The following is a 23103-nucleotide window of genomic DNA, read 5'->3' on the forward strand; positions in this document are numbered from 1 at the left end:
GAGATCTGGATAACATACTGGGGACTTCGGTTCATATCCAGCCATGGCAGATGGCGGAATATGAAATCAATAACAAAAAAAAATCTGGAATTACGAATCTAATGATGACCAGTCTATTGCTGATTGTTGGGAACCCATCCAGTTAACTAATGACCTTTAGGGAAGGATACTGCCACACTTGTCTGGTCTACATGTGACTCCAGACCCACACCAGTATGGCTAACTCTGAACTGCCCTCTGGGCAATTAGGGATGGACAATAAAAGCTGCCTAGCCAGTGACGTCGGCCTCCCATTAATGAATAAAACAATCCTTCAGTTACAGACTGCAGTAAACCTGTAAACACAATGATAATGGGGGACTTTAATTATCCTAACATTTACAGGAATAGCAATAACAAAGAACAGAAAATGTGTTCAGGAAAATTCTGATCAGCATGTTTCTTGTGCAAGGCAAGTTAGTCAGGATCCAGTGTCAGAATGTGAGCTTTTAGGGAACAGTATTCGTAGTTTTAAATGCTTGGCCACAGAAAAGAACAAGCTGCAATTTATGGTAAAAGAAGAGAGAAGTTAACTGGAGGTTCAGTGCAGTGATCTGTCCCAGTGAAATTGGAATTAAGGTAGTCCATCAAAAGGCAACAAAGACAACTGGTTGCCTTTAAAGTGGACACTAAGGAATATACTTCAACTCAAACAAAAGAGAAAAGCGTGGCTACCAAAACCAGAGCGCTTTAAATTACAAGAAATCGGTGGACTGACAGGTTTAAAAGAAAAGGGGAAGTATGACAGGTGTAAAGGAATGTGAAATGCTACATTTTGATAGGGGCAGCATAAAAGGGGATGCTGTAAAACAAGTGGCCTGGGGCAGATATGCATGAATTGTTGAATATAGGATTAGTTAACAAAGGTGGTTTAAAACCCATATGAGATCCTGGGCTTTATAAATAGGTGCAAAAAAACACAAGTTCAAAAGTTATGATAAATGTTTAGAGACCACTGATTGTCTCACTACTGAAAGAGTTTGTCCTAATGTTTAGGAAGATATCTTTATCTTTAGACAAGGTGCAGAAAAGATTTAAAATTGGCTTTAGGCATGAAAGATGTGTTACATGGATAGTTTGCAGAAGCTGGACCTTTTATCATTTGAAACAAGACGGTTCAGAGATTTAATAGAGGTATACAAAATCGTGAGGGATTAAGATAGAGCAAAGAGAAAATCTGGTCCCATTAGCTGAAGGCTCAAGAACCAGAAGACACAGATTTAAGATGAATAAGAGAAAAGGTGAGTGACATGAGGCAAATCTTTTTTCGAAGCAGTGTTAGAATCTGGAATACACAGCTTCAATTATGGCTTTCAATAGGGAATTAGATCAATAGCTTATGAGAAAACATTGCCAAAAAAGGCAGAGTGGGGTGAGCTAAATGGCTCTTATTTACAACTGTCTCAGGCTGAATGGTCATATGAATATCTACCCACCTGGTCACATTGCTGGTGCGGTTGTTTTGAAGATTCACAGTGGTCTGACCAACTTCAACTCCTCTGACTGGTAAAACTGTTGAATTTGCTGAGTGAGGAGGTAATATAATCTATTAGAAGAAAATATGTGAAATTAATATTTCTAATGCGCAAGGCAACATGGAAGGGGATCAATTAGAAGCATGTGTGGGCACAAGGTACTGTTGACTAGAAAATAATAAATAAAGAATGTACTGTTAAAAAAAAACAAATGGACTTGTTAGAAAAATGAACCTTCTGGTACCTAAAGCCAAGTGACAAGGCAAGAAGGTCAGGGATGCTGCTCACCTGTTTCAATATTGTAGATAATCAAGGAATAAGAAATAATCTTATATAAACTTTCCAAACAAAAAGTGATTAAGACAGAAATTGCCAGAGAAACTCAGCAGGTCTGGTAGCATCTGAGGAGAGAAAGCAGAGACAATAGTTTGTGGAGACAGTTGGGGTGAACAAGTTATGCAGACAAAGGAATGGACAGAATGGAAAGCTGCTAATGAGGATTATTACTGGCCCTGTAAAGACTCTTATAAAGACACTGTTCCATTTTCCAAGTTCCTGTCACATTTGTTCTGATTCTACCTTCCATAGGGGAGCCTCAGGAATGTCCATTTTTTTCCTCCACAGAGGATTCCCCACCACCCTGGTTGACAGTACTTTCAGCTGTGTTGACCCATCTCCTAAACTTATGCCCTCAGTCCGCTCTCACAATACTAATAGTTTCTTGATGAACACAGCAGGCCAAGCAGCACAAAAGCTGACGTTTCGGGCCTAGACCCTTCATCAGTCTAGGCCCGAAACGTCAGCTTTTGTGCTCCTGAGATGCTGCTTGGCCTGCTGTGTTCATCCAGCCTCACATTTTATTATCTTGGAATTCTCCAGCATCTGCAGTTCCCATTATCTCTAATAGTTTCTTCCCTGGTTCTTACTTTCCTCTGACTAATAATCCTTTCAATGTGGATATAACAGCCCATTTCCATCACCTCCAGCAATACACCAACAGCCAGATATATTCCTCTTTTTTGCCTGGTCAATTTTCTGCAGAGATTGTCTCCATAATACCCTAGTTTACTCCTGTTCCATTCTCAACACCACTCCAGGCCCCCAAAGCATCTTCCCATGCAACTGCAGAAGTTGCACACCTGCCCAGTACTTCCTCCCTCCTCATTTTCTAAGGCCACAGACACACCTTACAGGTGAAACAGCAATTTACCAGTACATCACTCAATCTAGTTTGCTGTATTCACCGCTCACCATGTGGCCTCCTCAACAATGGGCAGACAAAATAATAGGCAAGGTACATGTATTTAAAGCTTTGTTTAGTAGTTTAGAACTAGGACATTATTGCAACTACAGTCTTGGCTGAAAGAGGGACAGGATTGGCAGGTGAACATCCCTGGATTTAGACATCTCAGGAGTGATAGAAAGGGATGTAAAAGAGGTGGGGGAGTTGCATTCCTAGTAAAGGAGTACCTCACAGGTGTACTGAGGGAAGACACAGAGGGCTCATGCAATGAGGCAATATGGGTAAAAGTCAGGAATAGAAAAGGTGAAATCACAGGGCTGGAGGTATACTACAGGCCTCCCAATAGTCAGCAGGAGATATAGGAGAGAATATGCTGACAGATTCTAGAAAGATGTAAGAACAGCAGGGCTGTTTTATAGTGGATGATGTTAAATTCCGCTATATTGACTGGGATTCAGGGGCTTGGATGGGCAGAATTTGTAACAACCATTTCAGACGGTTTCTTGATACAATATGTAAACAGTCCAACCCGGGAAGGGGTTATACTGGACCTGGTTTTGGGAAATTTGCCTGGCCAGGTGAGTGAAGTTTCAGTGGGAGCATTTCAGGAGTAGTGATCATAGGGGCAGCAACATGTCTCAGTGGGTAACACTGTTGCCTCGCAGCACCAGGGACCACGGCTCGATTCCAGCCTCAGGCGATTGCCTGTGTGGAGTTTGCACATTCTCCCGGTGTCTGCGTGGGCTTCCTCCAGGTGCTCCAGCTTTCTCCCACAGTCCAAAGATGTGAAGGATAGGTGGATTGGCCTTGCTAAATAGCCCATAGTGTTCAGGGATGTATTGATTAGGTGGGTTATAGGAGATGGGTCTAGGTGGGGTGCTTGAAGGGAGGTGTGGACTTGTTGGGCCGAAAGGACTGTTTCCACACTGTAGGGACTCAACTCGACAACGCAGGAGGTTGAGGGAGTGGCCTGATAGTAGTTTGTGAATGGCACAGATAGATTGCAAAATGTGAGGCCTTTTTCCCCAGGTTTGAGTCGTCAATTTCTAGGGGGAAAACAGGTTCAAAGCATGGGGAAGTGGGGAGGGAAAATTCAGAAGGGTTTCTCCACAAAAAAAGGGTGGCAAGTGCCTGGAATGCACTGCCAGAGGTGGTGATGGAAGCAGGCATAATAGCAGTATTCAAGAAACACCTGGACAAATAAATGAATTGGAAGGGAATTGCAGAATACAGATCCGATAAGCGAGGACAGTTTAAGTATGGACAGGCAAAATGCGTTGGCAGAGGCTTGGAGGACTGAAGAGCCTGTTCCTGTTCAGAGGTGTTCTTTGCACATGTCATGGTGGCAGAGGCAGAAACCCTCGTTAACACGTGAGAAGCATTTAGATGTGCACTTGCAATGTCAAGGCATACAAGGCCAACGGCCAAGTGCTAGAAAATGGGACTAGAATAGTTAGCTGGTTCTGTTGACTGGCACAGACATGATGAGCTGAAGGGCCTTTTTCTGTGCTGTCTGACTCATTGAAAATCCCTTGGGAAATGAACAAGATAAACATTTGATCAAATGTAAAGTTAAACAGTATTGGAAAACGATATCATAACTTACATATTCAGGCAGTTCGACAACTGAAGTCTGCTTCGATGAGAATGTAACATTAAACGTGACAATTAGAGTCTCCTGCAAGCGTGCACTGTGAGGGGAAACAGCACAGAATGTTTCTACACTTTGCAACTGTATGAATAACCTATTTGAATGGAACCTTTAAAAATAATTTGTAAAAGGTTCTATACAATACATCTTCAGGATACTCTAATACAATTTCCACACAACTGATTACCTCCAAAGTGCAGTTATTTTCGCAGGAAACACTGCAATATGGCCCCACAAACAATGAATTAAACTGAAGACAATTTGAGCCAGGATGTTGCTCAAAGGCTGCATGAAATTCTGCTATTGGTTAGATGCGTTGGGCGGTACGGTGGCTCAGTGGTTAGCACTGCTGCCACAGTGTGCCAGGAACCCGGGTTCGATTCCACCCTCGGGCGACTGTCTGTGTGGAGTTTGCACATTCTTCCCATGTTGCACGGGTTTCCTCTGGGTGCTCCAGTTTCCTCCCACAGTCCAAAGAGGTGCAGGCTAGGTGGCTTGGCTATGCTAAATTGCCCACAGTGTTCAGGGAATTGTAGATTAGGTGGGTTGTAGGGAGATGGGTCTGGATGGGATGTCTGAGGGTCAGCGCTAAAGGGCCCGTTTCCACACTTTTTGGATTGTATGATCTTCTATGAAAATATAATCAGCCATGATTTAATGGCCTGCTGGAACAGGATCAAGGTTTTAATGGTCTACTTGTGTTCCAATGTTATTCCTACCTCCTATATTAAGCATCTATTAGGGGGACAAAATATTTGTTCCCTTTGAAAAAAATCTGAAATATCTTCAAAGGATATTTCTGGAGGTTTCCTTTTATATTCTTCCTAACAGACAATACAGTGGCGTAGCAATGTTATAGAACATACGAGCACAGAACAGTGTAGCACAGGAGCGGGTCATTCGGCCCACAACTTTGCGCAGGATATGAAACTATCCCATTCTGCCTACCCTTGGTCCATGTCCCTCCATTCCTTGCATATCCATGTGCTTATCTAAAAGTCCTTTAAATGCTGCACCCCTAGCAATGCATTCCACACTCCTACAGCTCTTCAAAACAAATCCTGCCCCTCGTGTCACCTTTGGACTTTCCCCCTTACTTTAAATGCATGCTCCCTAGTTGTAGACATTTCAACCAGGGCGGGGGGCGGGCAGAAAACTGACCATCAACCCTATCTATGCATCTCAATTTCATAAACTTACATCAAGTCTCCACTCAGCTTCCACTGCTCAAGAGAAAACAGCTTGAGTTTTTCTAGTCTCCCCTTATAGCTCATACCCTCTAATCCAGGCAGCATCCTGGTAAACCTCTTCTGCACCCTCCCTGAAGACTCCACATCTTTCCTGTAATGTGGCAACCAGAACTGAACACAATTCTCTAAGCGTGGCCTAACCAAAGTCTTATAAAGCTGCAACATCACACCGCAACTCTTGCGCTCAATTCCCAGACCAATAAAGGCAAGTATTCCAACAGCTTTCTTTATCACTATTTACTTGTGTGGCCACTTTCAAGGATGCATGCACTTGAACCTCAGATCCCTCTGTACATCTATGCTGTTCAGGGTCCTGCCATTAGATGTATGCTTTTCCTTAACATGTGATCTCCCAAAGTGCAGCATCTCTCACTTACACGGATTGAACGCCATCTGCCATTCTTCTGCTCATATCTGCAACTGATCTACATCCTGCTGTATCCTTTGACAACCTTCTAGACCATCCACAACTGCACTGATCTTTCTATCATCTGCATACGTACTAACTCACCCATTTACATTTACATCCAAATCATTTACATATATCACAAATAGTAGGGATTCCAGTATGGATCGCTGTGGAACACCCATAGATCACGGACCTCCGTCCTGAAAAACACTCAACTACTACCTTCTCTGTCTTCTATGGGAAAGCCAATTCTGGATCCATGCAGCCAAGTCATTGTGGAGCCCATGCATCTTAATGGTCTGGATGAACCTACCATGAGAGACCCTGTCGAAAGCCTTACTAAAATAATGTAAACAACATCCATGGCTCTATCCTCATCGATTACCTTTGAATTTTGCAAGGAGGTGACAATCAAGTTAGTCAGACATGACCTGCCCTGCACAAAGCCATACTGACTGTCCCTAATTAGGCCATGGTTTTCTAAATGTGCGTAAATCTGATCCCTAAGAATTCTCTGCAATAGTTTGCTAAACACTGAAGTAAAACTCACCAATCTGTTGTTTCCTCAATTATCCCTATTTTGCTTCTTGAACAGAGGAACAACATTAGCTACCTGCCAGTCCTCTAGGACCTCTCCAGTGGCTAGTGAGGATATAAACATCTTGGTCAAGGCCCAAGCAATCTCCTCTCTTGCCTCTTTCAATAACCTGGGTAGATACCATCAGGGATAATGGAATTCTCCAGCATCTGCAGTTCCCAAGATAATAAAATGTGAGGCTGGATGAACACAGCAGGCCAAGCAGCATCTCAGGAGCACAAAAGCTGACATTTCGGGCCAAGACCCTTCATCAGAGAGGGGGATGGGGAGAGGAAGCTGGAATAAATAGGGAGAGAGGGGGAGGCGGACCGAAAATGGAGAGAAAAGATAGGTGGAGAGAGTATAGGTGGGAAGGTAGGGAGGGGATAGGTCAGTCCAGGGAAGACGGACAGGTCAAGGAGGTGGGATGAGGTTAGTAGGTAGCTGGGGGTGCGGCTTGGTGTGGGAGGAAGGGATGGGTGAGAGGAAGAACCGGTTAGGGAGGCAGAGACAGGTTGGACTGGTTTTGGGATGCAGTGGGTGGGGGGGGGGGGGGGGGGGGGGGGAAGAACTGGGCTGGTTGTGTGGTGCAGTGGGGGGAGGGGACGAACTAGGCTGGTTTAGGGATGCAGTAGGGGAAGGGGAGATTTTGAAACTGGTGAAGTCCACATTGCAGCCATATGGCTGCAGGGTTCCCAGGCGGAATATGAGTTGCTGTTCCTGCAACCTTCGGGTGGCATCATTGTGGCACTGCAGGAGGCCCATGATGGACATGTCATCTAGAGAATGGGAGGGGGGAGTGGAAATGGTTTGCGACTGGGAGGTGCAGTTGTTTGTTGCGAACTGAGCGGAGGTGTTCTGCAAAGCGGTCTCCAAGGCTCCGCTTGGTTTCCCCAATGTAGAGGAAGCCGCACCGGGTACAATGGATGCAGTATACCACATTGGCAGATGTGTAGGTGAACCTCTGCTTAATGTGGAATGTGCAACTTCCCCCCACAGTGATCGAGAACGCCCTTGACCGCGTCTCCCGTATTTCCCGAACACATCCCTCACACCCCGCCCCCGCCACAACCGCCCTAAGAGGATCCCCCTCGTTCTCTCACACCACCCTACCAACCTCCGGATACAACGCATCATCCTCCGACACTTCCGCCATTTACAAACCGACCCCACCACCCAAGACATTTTTCCATCCCCTCCCCTGTCTGCTTTCCGGAGAGACCACTCTCTCCGTGACTCCCTTGTTCGCTCCACACTGCCCTCCAACCCCACCACACCCGGCACCTTCCCCTGCAACCGCAGGAAATGCTACACTTGCCCCCACACCTCCTCCCTCACCCCTATCGCAGGCCCCAAGATGACATTCCACATTAAGCAGAGGTTCACCTGCACATCTGCCAATGTGGTATACTGCATCCATTGCACCCGGTGCGGCTTCCTCTACATTGGGGAAACCAAGCGGAGGCTTGGAGACCGCTTTGCAGAACACCTCCGCTCAGTTCGCAACAAACAACTGCACCTCCCAGTCGCAAACCATTTCCACTCCCCCCTCCCATTCTCTAGATGACATGTCCATCATGGGCCTCCTGCACTGCCACAATGATGCCACCCGAAGGTTGCAGGAACAGCAACTCATATTCCGCCTGGGAACCCTGCAGCCATATGGTATCAATGTGGACTTCACCAGTTTCAAAATCTCCCCTTCCCCTACTGCATCCCTAAACCAGCCTAGTTCGTCCCCTCCCCCCACTGCACCACACAACCAGCCCAGCTCTTCCCCCCCACCCACTGCATCCCAAAACCAGTCCAACCTGTCTCTGCCTCCCTAACCGGTTCTTCCTCTCACCCATCCCTTCCTCCCACACCAAGCCGCACCCCCAGCTACCTACTAACCTCATCCCACCTCCTTGACCTGTCCGTCTTCCCTGGACTGACCTATCCCCTCCCTACCTCCCCACCTATACTCTCTCCACCTATCTTCTTTTCTCTCCATCTTCGGTCCGCCTCCCCCTCTCTCCCTATTTATTCCAGCTCCCTCTCCCCATCCCCCTCTCTGATGAAGGGCCTTGGCCCGAAACGTCAGCTTTTGTGCTTCTGAGATGCTGGTTGGCATGCTGTGTTCATCCAGCCTCACATTTTATTATCTTAGATACCATCAGGCCCTGGGTTCTTATCTACTTTAAATGCTCTCCAAGAAATCCAATCCCTCTTCTTTCTTGATCTCAAAGTGACCCAGCATATTAGCATGTTCTACACAAATCTCACTATCCTCTATGTCCTTTTCTTGGGTCAAAACTGATCCAAAGTACTCATTCAGGATCTCACTCATCCTCTGCATCCAAGCACAAGTTCCTCCTTTATCCTTGAGTGGTCCTACCTTCTCCTCTTGTTTTTAAATGTATCTATAGCATACCTTTGGATTCTCTTTAACCACACTTGCCAAGGTCATTTCATGGCCCCTTCTTGCTCTCCTAATTCCCTGTTTGAGTTCATTCCCATTTTCTTTACATTCCTCATGGGCCCTGCCTGATTTTACCTGTATTCTAATTTTAAAGCCTCAGTATTTCCCAATTGCTTCCCCATTCCAGAAGGTTCTTGTGTATACTATAGCTTTCTGCCCTCTCTGCTAGCATGTCGATTATAAACTTGGTCGGTCATGAATAAAGTTTCACTACCACTCAGGCCCTGCTCCTGAAGACTGCCTTAAGTTGATACTTGGCCTTTTCTCTCTCCAGACTGATAAACACCCAGGACAACTGTAAGCAAAATTTACCAGTAGTCCTACTGTATGTTCCTCCTAACACAACATAACCTTAGCCACCTAATCACAAATCCATAGTTGGCTGAGTAAAGCACAATCAGCTGAAACAGAACTAACCTTGGAACAACACTGATGTTTTGAAGATCACCAACTTGCAAGTCAACATGTGCGGGTGTCTTTAGTGTCACAGAGGTTTCTGAAATCAGACAGAAAAGCATTGAGTGAACTTCTGCTTAATGCAGTAAGGATCAGAATGCAGATGATCAGAAACATAATCCTGCTACATAAATGTAAAAGGAATAGAGGCAAATAGGCACAAGCATCTGTTGCAAGTGTTTGCAGTTGAGCAATTTCAGACCTACATTGAGGAACTGGAGTATTGCCCCGTTTCATGGAAGGGAAAGTTACCTGAATGTTTTGCTCCAGGTGGTGGTCAAACCCCTCAAACTAAAGAATTCGAACGTGGTTTGTGACCAGGGATAGGAGGGTGCAACTACAAGTAGGCAGATAGTGGGATCCAGGAGGCAATGTCTGAGAAACCTCAGCCACTGCAACTGTCCGACAGTTACAAGGTTTTTGCAAGTCCTGTGGACACTAATGGGGATTAAACAGAGGATGAGCAAACTAACCACTGCAGTGTGGTCAAGTTGGGGAGGTCAAAGGAACATACCAGTGATAGGAAACAGTATAATTAGGAGGATAGATATTATTCTCTTAAGCCATGTGCCAGAGTCCTGAAGACTGTATATTAGCTGCTGGCCCCAAGGTTAAGGACAACTACTCAGGACTGGACCGGAACTTGGAGTGGGAAGGGAGGGATCCATCTTCATCCATGTTATACAAAAAAAAATCAGAAGTCTGGAAAGAATGTCTGAAAATTTTTGAGGCTGCAAGGTAGGTTAGAAAGCAAAACCTCCAAGTTAATAATCCTGGGATTATTACAGGAGCCACAGGCAAAGTGACATTGGATAAATAAAGTCAGAGTTAAACACACGGCTCAAAAGATTATTATGGGAAAAGTGGGTTTCACTTCATAGGGTACTGGCACCGCTACTGGGATACAAGGGAGCTGTTCCGGTGGACTGGGCTTCACTTGAATCATGCTGGGGCTAGTGTTCAGATGAAGTGATTTAAACTAATTAGGTGAGGGTTGGGGAAGGGGTTTACGTAGGCTTAAAAAAAACAGAAGGATATGGTTGTTATTGCAGGACAACTATTTGGATAACAATATCCAGAATGAGGACAGAAGGGACAGTGTGTAAATATAGAAAAACAGCAGCACATTGGATCAAGAAGGAAAAAAAATTAAACAAGGCAAAATTGGTGGCTGTGTATTTAAATATACTTAGTATTTATAAAACACAAGTTAATTAATAGCACAAAGACATTAAATTGCATGATCTTATAGCCATTACAAAGACATGGGTATAAAGAGATCAAAGCCAGGAACTAAATATTCAATGTCACGAGAAGGGAAAGGTGGAGGGGTAACTTTTTGGTACAAAAGGGAAGAAGCACGATAGCAAGGAATGATTTTGGATCAGAAGATGCAGAATCCAGACAGCTGCAGTTAAAGAAACAACAAGATGATAATAACACTGCTGAGTGCACTCAGAGCATGAGCCAGAGGGATGGTGGAGGATCAAGAGCGGGATGGTGAGAGCCGGCCAGCAAGGCAGCTGCAAATGAGATCGTGCCAGTGAGGCAGCCCAGAGCGGGATGCTGGCAGAGGCATGGTGAGGGCTAGAAATCTCCAAGTGGGACTGTGGCAGTGCAAAGGAAAGTTGGACTCTTAAGTTAGTTTCTTTTCTTGTCTTATTCTAAGTTAATGTGAATGGCACAATGTACGTACGGCAAAGGTACACTTTTCACATTGAATACACTTGACAATAAGTGACGACTCAATCTATAGGCCTAACAGTAGCTACACTGTATGACAGAACAAATCAAGAGATTTAAGGCATATTAAAAAAGGCAATGTATCAATCATGGGTGACTTTAATTTTCAAAAAGAAAAGGGAAAATCAAATTGACACAGGTAGCCTTAAGAAAAGATTCGAAGTGTATCTGGTGCAGTTTCCTACAGTGTGTTGTGGATCCAAATCAGGGATCAGACTATTTTGGATCCGGTATTACATAAAGAGGCAGGTTTAATAAGTAATTAGTGTAAAAGATCCCATAGAAAACAGTGACCACAACTTGAAAGAATTTGGCATTCAGTGCTGGAACCCAGAATTGCGCAAAGCAGAGCAGGAACATTTATATGGAGTTTTTTGTAAAAAAGAAATCGATACCCAAAAAGCACAATCTGCCATTACCTCTGTGACAGACCACAACAAGATACAATACAGCCAAACACAATAGTCACCCTACTGTTCAGAGACGTATCAGAGATGACCAGAAAACTACTCTGACCGAGGTATCAGGGTAGTCCACAAACCAGCAACCACCCTGCGACCCTGCAACAGCTGATGAATGTAAAGGATCCCATACTCACACCCAATAACACTAATGTAATATACAAAATTCCATGCAAGGACTGTGAGAAACATTACACAGGCCATGACCACTAACTAGCCAAGAGAGACGACCGATTCCCACTGGTATCAAACAAAGGAGGATGTGAATTCAACTGGGACAACACATCCGTAATAGCACGAGCCAAACAGAGATATGCCAGGGAATTCCTGGAGGCTTGGTATTTCAACCGGAACTCAGTCAATAAGCACATTGAACTGGGCCTAATGTAGAAACAAGTGAAAAACAGAACTGGAAGTAATGTCAGCCACCCAGTAAATTGAGGCACATAAATAACAAGTGGGACAGAACACTAACGCTTCACTGGAGGCGCACAGGGTGACAAAACGTCTGCAATCAAACATACCAGCTCAGCAAGCCTACACCCTCAACTACAACCCTTCCTATAAATTTTCTCAAAAACTCATGGACTCTCTCTGGACCATCTCCAAAGCCATTATATTGTTCCTTCAAAAAAAAAGAAACCAAAATTGTGCTTAAATTTTACAATTTATTACAAGTGATTAAGTCTCTAGCTACAGGTAAACAATTATGAACTGCCTCATTTTAGTCCATTACTTTAAAAATAAAAACACATGGTCTTTATCTTACTGACAGGCAAGCACACAACAGGCTGAATGGCCTAATTCTGTGGGTAGGAATATTACTTGGAAGACGTAATATAATGTGGAACACCCTGAATTTATTCACTGTGGTAGAAATAGCAGAAATGCAAAGTATTTCTCGGGAAAATTGTTGTTGTCTGGTTCACTGCTGCCTCAGTGCCAGAGTCCCAGATTCAAGTTCAACCTTCTGCAAATGACCGTGGAGTTTGCACATTCTTCCTATGTTTGCACGAGTTTCCTCCAGGTGCTCTGACTTTCTCCCACAGTCCAAAGTTTTGCAGCTTATAGTTGAATGGCCATGCTAAATTGCCCATAGTGTCCACAGATGTGCAGGCTAGGTCGATTATTTGTAGGAAAAGCAGGGTTACTGGGATCGGGTATGTGGTGGGATGCTCTTTGGAGGGTTGGTGTGACCTTAAATGGGCCAAATGGCCTGCTTCGACACTAAGGGTTCTGAGAAAATTAGAGCTCCTCTTTCATGAATCATTGAATGCTAGCATAGAGGGTTGCAGTAAACTCAGAAATAACAGAAGACCTTGCCTTCTTAGTTTTTAAAATTGTGAACTGAAATGAGCAACAACTGTTTTTAAAACCACTGTTTTGCAAGGATTTCTGTATGATTTGAAACGTAAGTAACTTGACATTCAAAGCAAGCATTGTTTAACCAACTGCTCGAACTAGCATTAATTGAAGTTTTTTGTTGCACACAAACTGGAGTTCTGTATTCGGATAGAGTTTTGGTTGGGAACAAGTTGATTGGTCACTAGTCCCCAGACTAGTCATTGATAACAAAGCTGTTTGTTTTCCAACAATCGTGAGATCTGGTCATCAGGGCTGGAATCAAGATATGGGGAGAAACTACAAGTCTCCCAACAGGAGGTGACTCTCCATTCTGTGCAGTAATCACTTTAAATCTGAAGAAAACCAGTATCATTCCTTCACCAGCCTCTGTAAACTGTGAACTTTAAATGAGAAGTCAGAGACCTCCCAAACACAGCTCTTGCAAACCAATGGAAGTATTCAGAAAACGAAAGCCAAGAAGAAATCTCTAATCAGCGAGAGCCAACTTAACAGATCTTTTGAACAAAGATTATTGCACTGCTTTTCTAGTTTTCCCTCTGTCCATGCTTTTTTAACCTATGTCTGGGAGCAAGAAGTTTAAATTTGTAGTGTTACTTGCTGACAGTTTGTACAGGTTGCCAGTAGCTGGAGTCTAATTACTTGTAATAAACACTAATTCTTATTAATTACAGAAACCTAGTCTGTGTTTCTAACCAATTTGGGTGTAGAAAGCAGGTAAGTTGGGGAAAATTCCAATCTATTTAAAATATTTAACATTTGCTTGATTTCCAGTAAGCTACCCCAGTGAGTTGTGAATAAGGCCGTGTTGGCCTCTGTACTGAGGGATTTGAATACAGAAATAAAAATGTCCTGCTACAATTACATACAGCCTTGGTGAAACCACACCTGGAGTTTGGTAAGATGATCAAAAAGAAGAAGAATATACTTGGCATTGACAGCATGCAATGTTTCACAAATTCATTTCTGGGATGGCAGAATTGTTCCACAAGGTGAGATTGAGGTGAAACTGGATTTGTATTCTCTAGAATTTAAAACAATGATGAGGGGTGTAGTAGATGTGGAAGGATACTTCTCTTGGCTTTGGAGTTGGAGGCGGGGGTAAAAGGACACATCAGGTAACAGACTATCTAAATAAGATGTGCACCATTTAGGTGCAAGATAGAGAAGGAATTTCTTCAAAGTAGTGAATTTTTGGAATTTTGTACTCCAGATTACTTAGGCTTAGTCCTTCAGTATGTTCAATAATGAGATTGATAGACATCTTGATATAAGACATCAAAAGGGATGGGAGATAACACAAGCAAAACTGGCATTGAGGTGATGATCCACCAAAACCTACTAGAATGGCAGAACAGGATCAATGGGCTGAGTGGCTGATTTCTGCTATTTTCTATTACAGCATGTTCCACATTCCTGCCCACTTCCCATATTTTTGGTTGAGAGTCCAGAACTCTTGAATCTTTCAATGATGATACTTCATTACACTCTCGAGTAGGGAATTCCAATGATTCACAACCCTTCGATTGAAAGCAATTCTCATCTTAAATTTTAATTTAAGCAGCCCATTATCACTCAGCTGGCTCCCCTTGTTCTAGCAGAAACATGACTTCACGTAATATAGTACCTTTCAATGAGATCACCTCATTCTTCTAGACACCAATGAAAACAGATCCAAATTACCCGGCCTCTCATCATAGGACGGCCCTCAAATTCAAAGGAACCAATCTACAGTGCCTCATTTTTCAACTTGCAATGCAAATATATTTTACCTTAAATACAGATACCAAAATTTCATACAATTCCAGCTGCAGCCTCACCAAAACTTTTGTTCCTCTATTCCAGGGTTTTTTTAGGGCTTTTCTGGAAAATTCCTTGAGGCATATTTTTCATTCCCTTATTAGGTGATGCAGTCATATAGTCATATTAACTTCTCCATTTGTGTTGACTTATGGGGTAATTGGGATTTCAGAAGCAGAATTAGAAGAATTAATCAAAACCCCACAGCACTGGAGGCCTCACACGTTCCTAGATAACACAATATTCAAATTAGCAAAAGATAACAGACATTGCAATAACTCTGCAGTACACATCCATATGCAACAAGACCTGAACAACATTTAGGCAGGGGCTAAATGACATTTTCACCCCACAACTACCAAGTATTTGCACTGTCAGAATATTTAACCTCCCTTGACAACGAATAGTATTATTATCACTTAATGCCATATTTTCAAAGTCCTGGAAGATCAATGATCAAATCTTCACTAAAATAGGCAATAAGAATACTGTGGTTACAAGAACAATTCAGAAACTGGGTACTCTGCTGGAAGTAATCCATCGCTTCCCAGCTGTCAGTCTACCATTTGGGAGCCATAAGTTAGGAGATTGATGGAATACCTTGCTACATGAGTACAGCTTCACCGACACTCGATACTCAACACCAGCCAGGACTAAAGAAGCCCATTTGACTGACACCTCATCCACAATATTCAACGTTCATTCCTTTCCCCACTGATTCACAGCAGTAACAGTGTATATGATCTAAAGGACGCACTTGTTTCTAATTCACTTACAGGACTCAGGTGCCACTGGCTCGGCTAGCATTTATTGTCTGTCCCTAGCTGCCCTCGAGAAGGTGGTGGTGTGCTGCCTTCTTGAACCAATGCAGTCTATACACTGTAGATAGATCCACAATACTGTTCGGGAGGAAATTCCAGGATTTTGACACAGCAACAAGGAAGAATGCTGATGAGTTTCCAAATCAAGGTGGTGGTGTTCCTGTGTATCTGCTGTCCATATCCTTCTAGATGGAAGCAATCAACAGTTTGGAAAGGTGCTGTCGAAGGATCGCTGGTGAATTTCCGCAGTGCATCTTGTGGATAGTACACACTGCTGCTATTGAGTGCCACTGGTGGAGGGAGTGGGTCAAAATCCTGGAATTCCCTCCATAAAAACATTGTGGGAGTACCAACACCACATGGAGTTCAGCAGTTCAGGAAGACCACCACCATTACCTTCTGAACTGCGAGCAAGGATAGGCAATAAATGCTGACCTAGGCAGTGATGCTACACTCCTCAAGTGCACACAATAACTCCCAATCACCAAGCAGAACAAAGCCACCAGGAAATGCATAGGAAGACTAACACCTGGAATTTCCCCTTCAAACCACATACCATCCTACTTTAGAATTATAACCAGCATTCCCTCACTGTCACTGGATAAAAATCCTAAAACTTCCTTTCAACAGTACTATGCACATTTGTGGGTCAACCTGCACCACATGGACCGTAACAGTTCAAGAAGTCAGCTCAGCATCACCTTCTCAAAAGCACCTGGGGACGGGAAGTAAATACAGGTCTTGCTAAAGAAACTCCAATCTCAAACTATTTTAAGAAAGATCAGAGAAAAAAATTGAGGAGGGGAAGACTTAAGAGTTTGAAAAAGTTTAGTGAAGTTGGGTGAATTTAGAAAAATGAAGCGGTTCTTATTGAACCTTATGAGGGTTATTGGCAGGGCAGAATACGTTCCCCCTCCAAAAGATCTTACAGCCAAGGGTTTTCCCATTTAAAAATAGAAAGGGAAGGAATTCCTTCTCCCATAGGTTCCAGAAGTTTTGAAATTCTTCACGCCAGACAGCCATTCAAAGCTGAGACAGTCAAATGTCTGAACTACAAGGGAATCAAGGGCTATACAGAACAGACCATGAACTTGGCTGATCTGATTTTCTGAATGGCAGAACAGACAAGTGTCAAATGGCCTGCTCCTGGTTCTGATATAATGCTGAAGGAAGGTGGCCTAGGCCATAGACTGTGGTAGGTGCAGGCGCAGGCGCAATGGTCTTTCAGTTCTGCTTCCAAATAAAGCACAAATACAGGATGGGTTAAACCACCAAGCAACTAACCACTTTGCTGCCAGAGTGATCACTCTTTAAAGGAAGGTCAGCCGTATAGCTTGCATTGTACAACGCAATCTTTGTACACCAGAAACCGGAAGGGCCAAAAACCACAAATAAATGCAAATCCCAACAAGCAAAATGGTAAGAACAACGTAAATGTCAATAGACAATAGACGCTGGAGTAGGCCATTCGGCCCTTCAATCCAGCACCACCATTCATTATGATCATGGCTGATCATCCACAATCAGTATCCTGTTCCTGCCTTATACCCATAACCCTTGATGCCACTATTTCTTTCTTGAAAGTATCCAGAGAGTTAGCATCCACTGCCTTCTGGGGCAGAGCATTCCATATATCCACCACTCTCTGGGTGAAGAAGTTTTTCTTCAACTCTGTTCTAAATGGCCTACCCCTTACTTTTAAACTGTGTCCTCTGGTCCTGGACTCACCCATCAGCAGAAACATGCTTCCTGCCTCCAGAGTGTCCAATCCCTTAATAATCTTATACGTCTCAATCAAATCCCCTCATCCTTCTAAACTCAAGTGTATACAAGCCCACTCGCTCCAATCTTTCAACATATGATAGTCCCGCCATTCCGGGAATTGACCTCGTGAACCTACGCTGCATTCCCTCAATAGCAAGAATGCCCATCCTCAAATTGGGAGACCAAAACTTCTCACAATACTCCAGGTGCAGTCTCACCAGGGCCCTGTACAGCTGCAGAAGGACCACTTTGCTCCTATACTCAATTCCTCTTGTAATAAAGGCCAGCATGCTATTAGCTTTCTTCACTACCTGCTGTACCTGCATGCTTGCTTTCATTGACTGATGTACAAGAACACCTAGATCTCGCTGTGCCTCCCCTTTACCTAACTTGACTCCATTGAGATAGTAATCTGCCTTCCTGTTCTTGCCAAAGTGTAGAACCACACATTTATCCACATTAAACTGCATCTGCCACACATCCATCCACTCACCTAGCCTGTCCAAGTCACCCTGTATTCTAATAACATCCTCCTCACATTTCACACTGCCACCCAACTTTGTGTCATCAGCAAATTTGCTAATATTACTTCTAATGCCTTCGTCTATATCATTAATATATATCGTAAACAGCTGCGGTCCCAGCACCGAACCTTGTGGTACCCCACTGGTCACTGCCCGCCATTCCGAAAAAGACCAGTTTATCACTACTCTTTGCTTCCTGTCAGCCAGCCAATTTTCAATCCAACTCAGCATTTTGCTACCAATACCATGTGCCGTAATTTTGTTCACCAATCTCCTATGCGGAACTTTATCAAAGGCTTTCTGAAAGTCCAGGTACACTACATCCACTGGTTCTCCCTTATGCATCTTCATAGATACATCCTCAAAAAAATTCCAGAAGATTAGCCAAGTACGATTTCCCCTTCATAAATCCATGCTAACTCTGACCTATTCTGTTACTGCTATCCAAACGAGTCGTAATTTCATCTTTTATAATTGACTCCAGCATCTTACCCACCACTGACGTCAAGCTAACCGGTCTATAATTTCCTGTTTTCTCTCTCCCCCGTTTCTTGAAAAGTGGGACAACATTTGCCACCCTCTAATCCGCAGGAACTGATCCAGAACCTATAGAACCTTGGAAAATAATTACCAACTCGTCCACAATTTCTACAGCCACCTCCTTAAGTACCCTGGGATGCAGACCATCAGGTCTCGGGGACTTATCAGCCTTCAGACCTAACAGTCTATCCAACACCATTTCCTGCCTAATATAAATACCTTTCAGTTCGTCCATTACCCTCGGTCCTTCAGCCACTACTGCATCTGGGAGATTGCTAGATAATAAAATGTGAGGCTGGATGAACACAGCAGGCCAAGCAGCATCTCAGGAGCACAAAAGCTGACGTTTCGGGCCTAGACCCTTCATCAGAGAGGGGGATGGGGGGAGGGAACTGGAATAAATAGGGAGAGAGGGGGAGGCGGACCGAAGATGGAGAGTAAAGAAGATAGGTGGAGAGGGTGTAGGTGGGGAGGTAGGGAGGGGATAGGTCAGTCCAGGGAAGACGGACAGGTCAAGGAGGTGGGATGAGGTTAGTAGGTAGCTGGGGGTGCGGCTTGGGGTGGGAGGAAGGGATGGGTGAGAGGAAGAACCGGTTAGGGAGGCAGAGACAGGTTGGACTGGTTTTGGGATGCAGTGGGTGGGGGGGAAGAGCTGGGCTGGTTGTGTGGTGCAGTGGGGGGAGGGGATGAACTGGGCTGGTTGAGGGATGCAGTGGGGGAAGGGGAGATTTTGAAACTGGTGAAGTCCACATTGATACCATATGGCTGCAGGGTTCCCAGGCGGAATATGAGTTGCTGTTCCTGCAACCTTCGGGTGGCATCATTGTGGCAGTGCAGGAGGCCCATGATGGACATGTCATCAAGAGAATGGGAGGGGGAGTGGAAATGGTTTGCGACTGGGAGGTGCAGTTGTTTGTTGCGAACTGAGCGGAGGTGTTCTGCAAAGCGGTCCCCAAGCCTCCGCTTGGTTTCCCCAATGTAGAGAAAGCCGCACCGGGTACAGTGGATGCAGTATACCACATTGGCAGATGTGCAGGTGAACCTCTGCTTAATGTGGAATGTCGTCTTGGGGCCTGGGATGGGGGTGAGGGAGGAGGTGTGGGGACAAGTGTAGCATTTCCTGCGGTTGCAGGGGAAGGTGCCGGGTGTGGTGGGGTTGGAGGTCAGTGTGGAGCGAACAAGGGAGTCACGGAGAGAGTGGTCTCTCCGGAAAGCAGACAGGGGTGGGGATGGAAAAATGTCTTGGGTGGTGGGGTCGGATTGTAAATGGCGGAAGTGTCGGAGGATAATGCGTTGTATCCGGAGGTTGGTAGGGTGGTGTGTGAGAACGAGGGGGATCCTCTTGGGGCGGTTGTGGCGGGGGCGGGGTGTGAGGGATGTGTCGCGGGAAATGCGGGAGACGCGGTCAAGGGCGTTCTCAATCACCGTGGGGGGGAAGTTGCGGTCCTTAAAGAACTTGGACATCTGGGATGTGCGGGAGTGGAATGTCTTATCGTGGGAGCAGATGCGGCGGAGGCGGAGGAATTGGGAATAGGGGATGGAATTTTTGCAGGAGGGTGGGTGGGAGGAGGTGTATTCTAGGTAGCTGTGGGAGTCGGTGGGCTTGTAATGGACATCAGTTGCAAGCTGGTTGCCTGAGATGGAGACTGAGAGGTCCAGGAAGGTGAGGGATGTGCTGGAGATGGCCCAGGTGAACTGAAGGTTGGGGTGGAAGGTGTTGGTGAAGTGGATGAACTGTTCGAGCTCCTCTGGGGAGCAAGAGGCGGCGCCGATACAGTCATCAATGTACCGGAGGAAGAGGTGGGGTTTGGGGCCTGTGTAGGTGCGGAAGATGGACCGTTCCACGTAACCTACAAAGAGGCAGGCATAGCTGGGGCCCATGCGGGTGCCCATGGCCACCCTCTTAGTCTGTAGGAAGTGGGAGGAGTCAAAAGAGAAGTTGTTGAGTGTGAGGACGAGTTCCGCTAGGCGGATGAGAGTGTCGGTGGAGGGGGCCTGGTCGGGCCTGCGGGACAGGAAGAAGCGGAGGGCCTTGAGGCCATCTCCATGCGGAATGCAGGTGTACAGGGACTGGACGTCCATGGTGAATATGAGGTGTTGGGGGCCAGGGAATTGGAAGTCCTGGAGGAGGTGGAGGGCGTGGGTGGTGTCATGGACATAGGTGGGGAGTTCCTGGACCAAAGGGGAGAAAATGGAGTCCAGATAGGTGGAGATGAGTTCGGTGGGGCAGGAGCAGGCTGAGACGATGGGTCGACCAGGGCAGGCAGGTTTGTGGATTTTGGGAAGGAGATAGATTGCTTGTGTCTTCCTAGTGAAGACAGATCCAAAGTACCTGTTCAACTCATCTGCCATTTCCTTGTTCCCCATAATAAATTCACCCGTTTCTGACTTCAAGGGCCCAATTTTAGTCTCAACCATTTTGTTTTTCTTTTCACATACCTACAAAAGCTTTTACTATCCTCCTTTATATTTTTGGCCAGTTTTCTTTCATAGCTCATTTTTTCCGTGTATTGCCTTTTTAGTTATCCGCTGTTGCTCTTTAAAAGCTTCCCACTCATCTTTGCTATGTTATACTACTTCTTATTTTTATACAGTCCTTAACTTCCCTCATCAGGCACGGCTGCCCCCGCTTCCCCTTAGGATCTTTCTTCCTCTTTGGTATGAACTGATCCTGCACCTTCTGCATTATGTCCAGAAATACCTGCCTTTGTTGTTCCACTGCCATCCCTGCTAGGGTATTGTGCCACTGAACTTTGGCCAGCTCCTCCCTCACAGCTCCATAGTTCCCTTTATTCAACTGCAGTACTGACAGTTCCGATTCTCCCTTCTCCTACTGCAGATTAAAACTTATCTTATAATGGACACTACCTCCTAATGGCTCCTTTACTTTGAGGTCCCTGATGAAATCCGGTTCATTGCACAACACCAGATCCAGATGTGCCTCCTCCCTGGTAGGCTCCGGTACAAGCTGTTCCAAGAATCCATCTTGAAGACACTCTACAAACTCCCTTTCTTGGGGTCCACTACCATCCTGATTCTCCCAGTCTACCCGCATGTTGTAATCTCCCATAACAACTGTAGTGCTACCTTTGCAACAGGCCAATTTCAACTCCTGATTCAACTTGCACCCTACCTCCTGACTACTGTTTGGGGGCCTGTAGATAACTCCCATTAGAGTCTTTCTACCCTTAGAATTTCTCAGCTCTATCCATACTGACTCTACATCTCCTGACTCTATGTCCCCCCTCGCAAGGGACCAAATATCATTCCTCACTAATAGGGCTACCCCACCCCCTCTGCCCATCAGTCTGTCCTTTCGATAGCACGTATAGCCTTGAATATTCATTTCCCAGGCCCTGTCCACTTGAAGCCACGTCTCAGTTATCCCCACAACATCATACTTGCCAAGTTCCAACTGAGCCTCAAGCTCATCCATCTTATTTCTTATGCTTCATGCATTCATATATAATATTTTTTAATTTGTTTCTCCCTTCACCCTTCCTATCAATCCCTATTTCACTTGGCCATACTGTACAACCCCTTCTTGAGTTTTCTGCTCTGTTTATTCTGTGGTCTCTCTTAACCTCTCTTATTCTCACTTTCCCTTTAACTTCATTCTTAAATTTCCAGTTTGGCCCCTCCCCCCCATTACTTAGTTTAAACACACCTGTGTTGCAGTGGCAAAGTCCCACAGAAGCAGTTACCAGCTGCACAGACCACAATAATCACTGAAACATTACTGGATTTACATGCTCTCAAAACAAATACAATAGTTCAAGACATAATACAAAATGTAATTTTGTCCTAGTGAACTGTAGTGCAATTCAACATCCCATTCTCCACCTTATCAAATGCAGCTTTTCAAGTGGGCAGCATGGTGCCTCAGCGGTCTGCACCGCTGCCTCATAGCACCAGGGATCCGGGTCTGATTCCAGTCTTGGGGGAGCGCGTGAAATTTCCGTGTTCTCTTTGTGGGCTTCCACTGGGTGCCTGGTTTCCTCCTGAAGTCCAAACATGTGCAGGTTAAATGGATTAGCCATGTTAAATTGCCCCCTGGTGTCCAGGGATGTGCAGGCTAGTGGAATGGCCATGGTAAATCAGGGTTTCAGGAATAGGGTGGAGGTTTGGGTCTGGGTGGGGTGCTCTTGAAAGGGTTTTGAGGATTGGATGAACCATATGGCCTCTTTCCATACTGTAGGGATTCTATGATTTTGGTTTTACAGCATTCATAACTCATCTGAGTAACACACTTCCTGACTCCTCAAAGCCTGTCCACCATCTACAAAGCACAAGTCAGGAGTGTGATGGAATACTCCCCACTTGCCTGTAAGAATGCAGCCCCAACACTACTCAAGAACCTTGACACCATCCAGGCACTACATCACCAAGCATCCACTCCCTCCACCACCAATGCTCAGCAGCAGTGTGTGCTATCGACAAGGTGCGCTGCAGAAATTAACTAAAAGATCCTCAGATAGCACCTTCCAAACCCACAACCACTTCCATCTAGCAGGACAAGGGCAGCAG

General features: G+C 45.1%; 1 protein-coding gene across 4 annotated transcripts in view; it reads right to left on the reverse strand.

The window, feature by feature from the left end:
• The window catches only part of LOC125466065 (cystinosin-like), a 71167-nt gene that overhangs the window by 41545 nt on the left and 6519 nt on the right, over nucleotides 1-23103 (reverse strand). For all 4 annotated transcript variants that reach the window (XM_048560192.2, XM_048560189.2, XM_048560190.2 and 1 more), the window contains exons 3-5: nucleotides 9523-9601; nucleotides 4364-4448; nucleotides 1476-1585 (exon numbers count right to left, since the gene is read on the reverse strand). In XM_048560192.2, coding sequence (XP_048416149.2) covers nucleotides 1476-1585; nucleotides 4364-4448; nucleotides 9523-9601 — 274 coding nt within the window. The remainder of the gene's footprint in view (nucleotides 1-1475; nucleotides 1586-4363; nucleotides 4449-9522; nucleotides 9602-23103) is intronic.

Source organism: Stegostoma tigrinum, chromosome 30 (genome assembly GCF_030684315.1).
Source record: "Stegostoma tigrinum isolate sSteTig4 chromosome 30, sSteTig4.hap1, whole genome shotgun sequence".
NCBI classification, from domain to species: domain Eukaryota; kingdom Metazoa; phylum Chordata; class Chondrichthyes; order Orectolobiformes; family Stegostomatidae; genus Stegostoma; species Stegostoma tigrinum.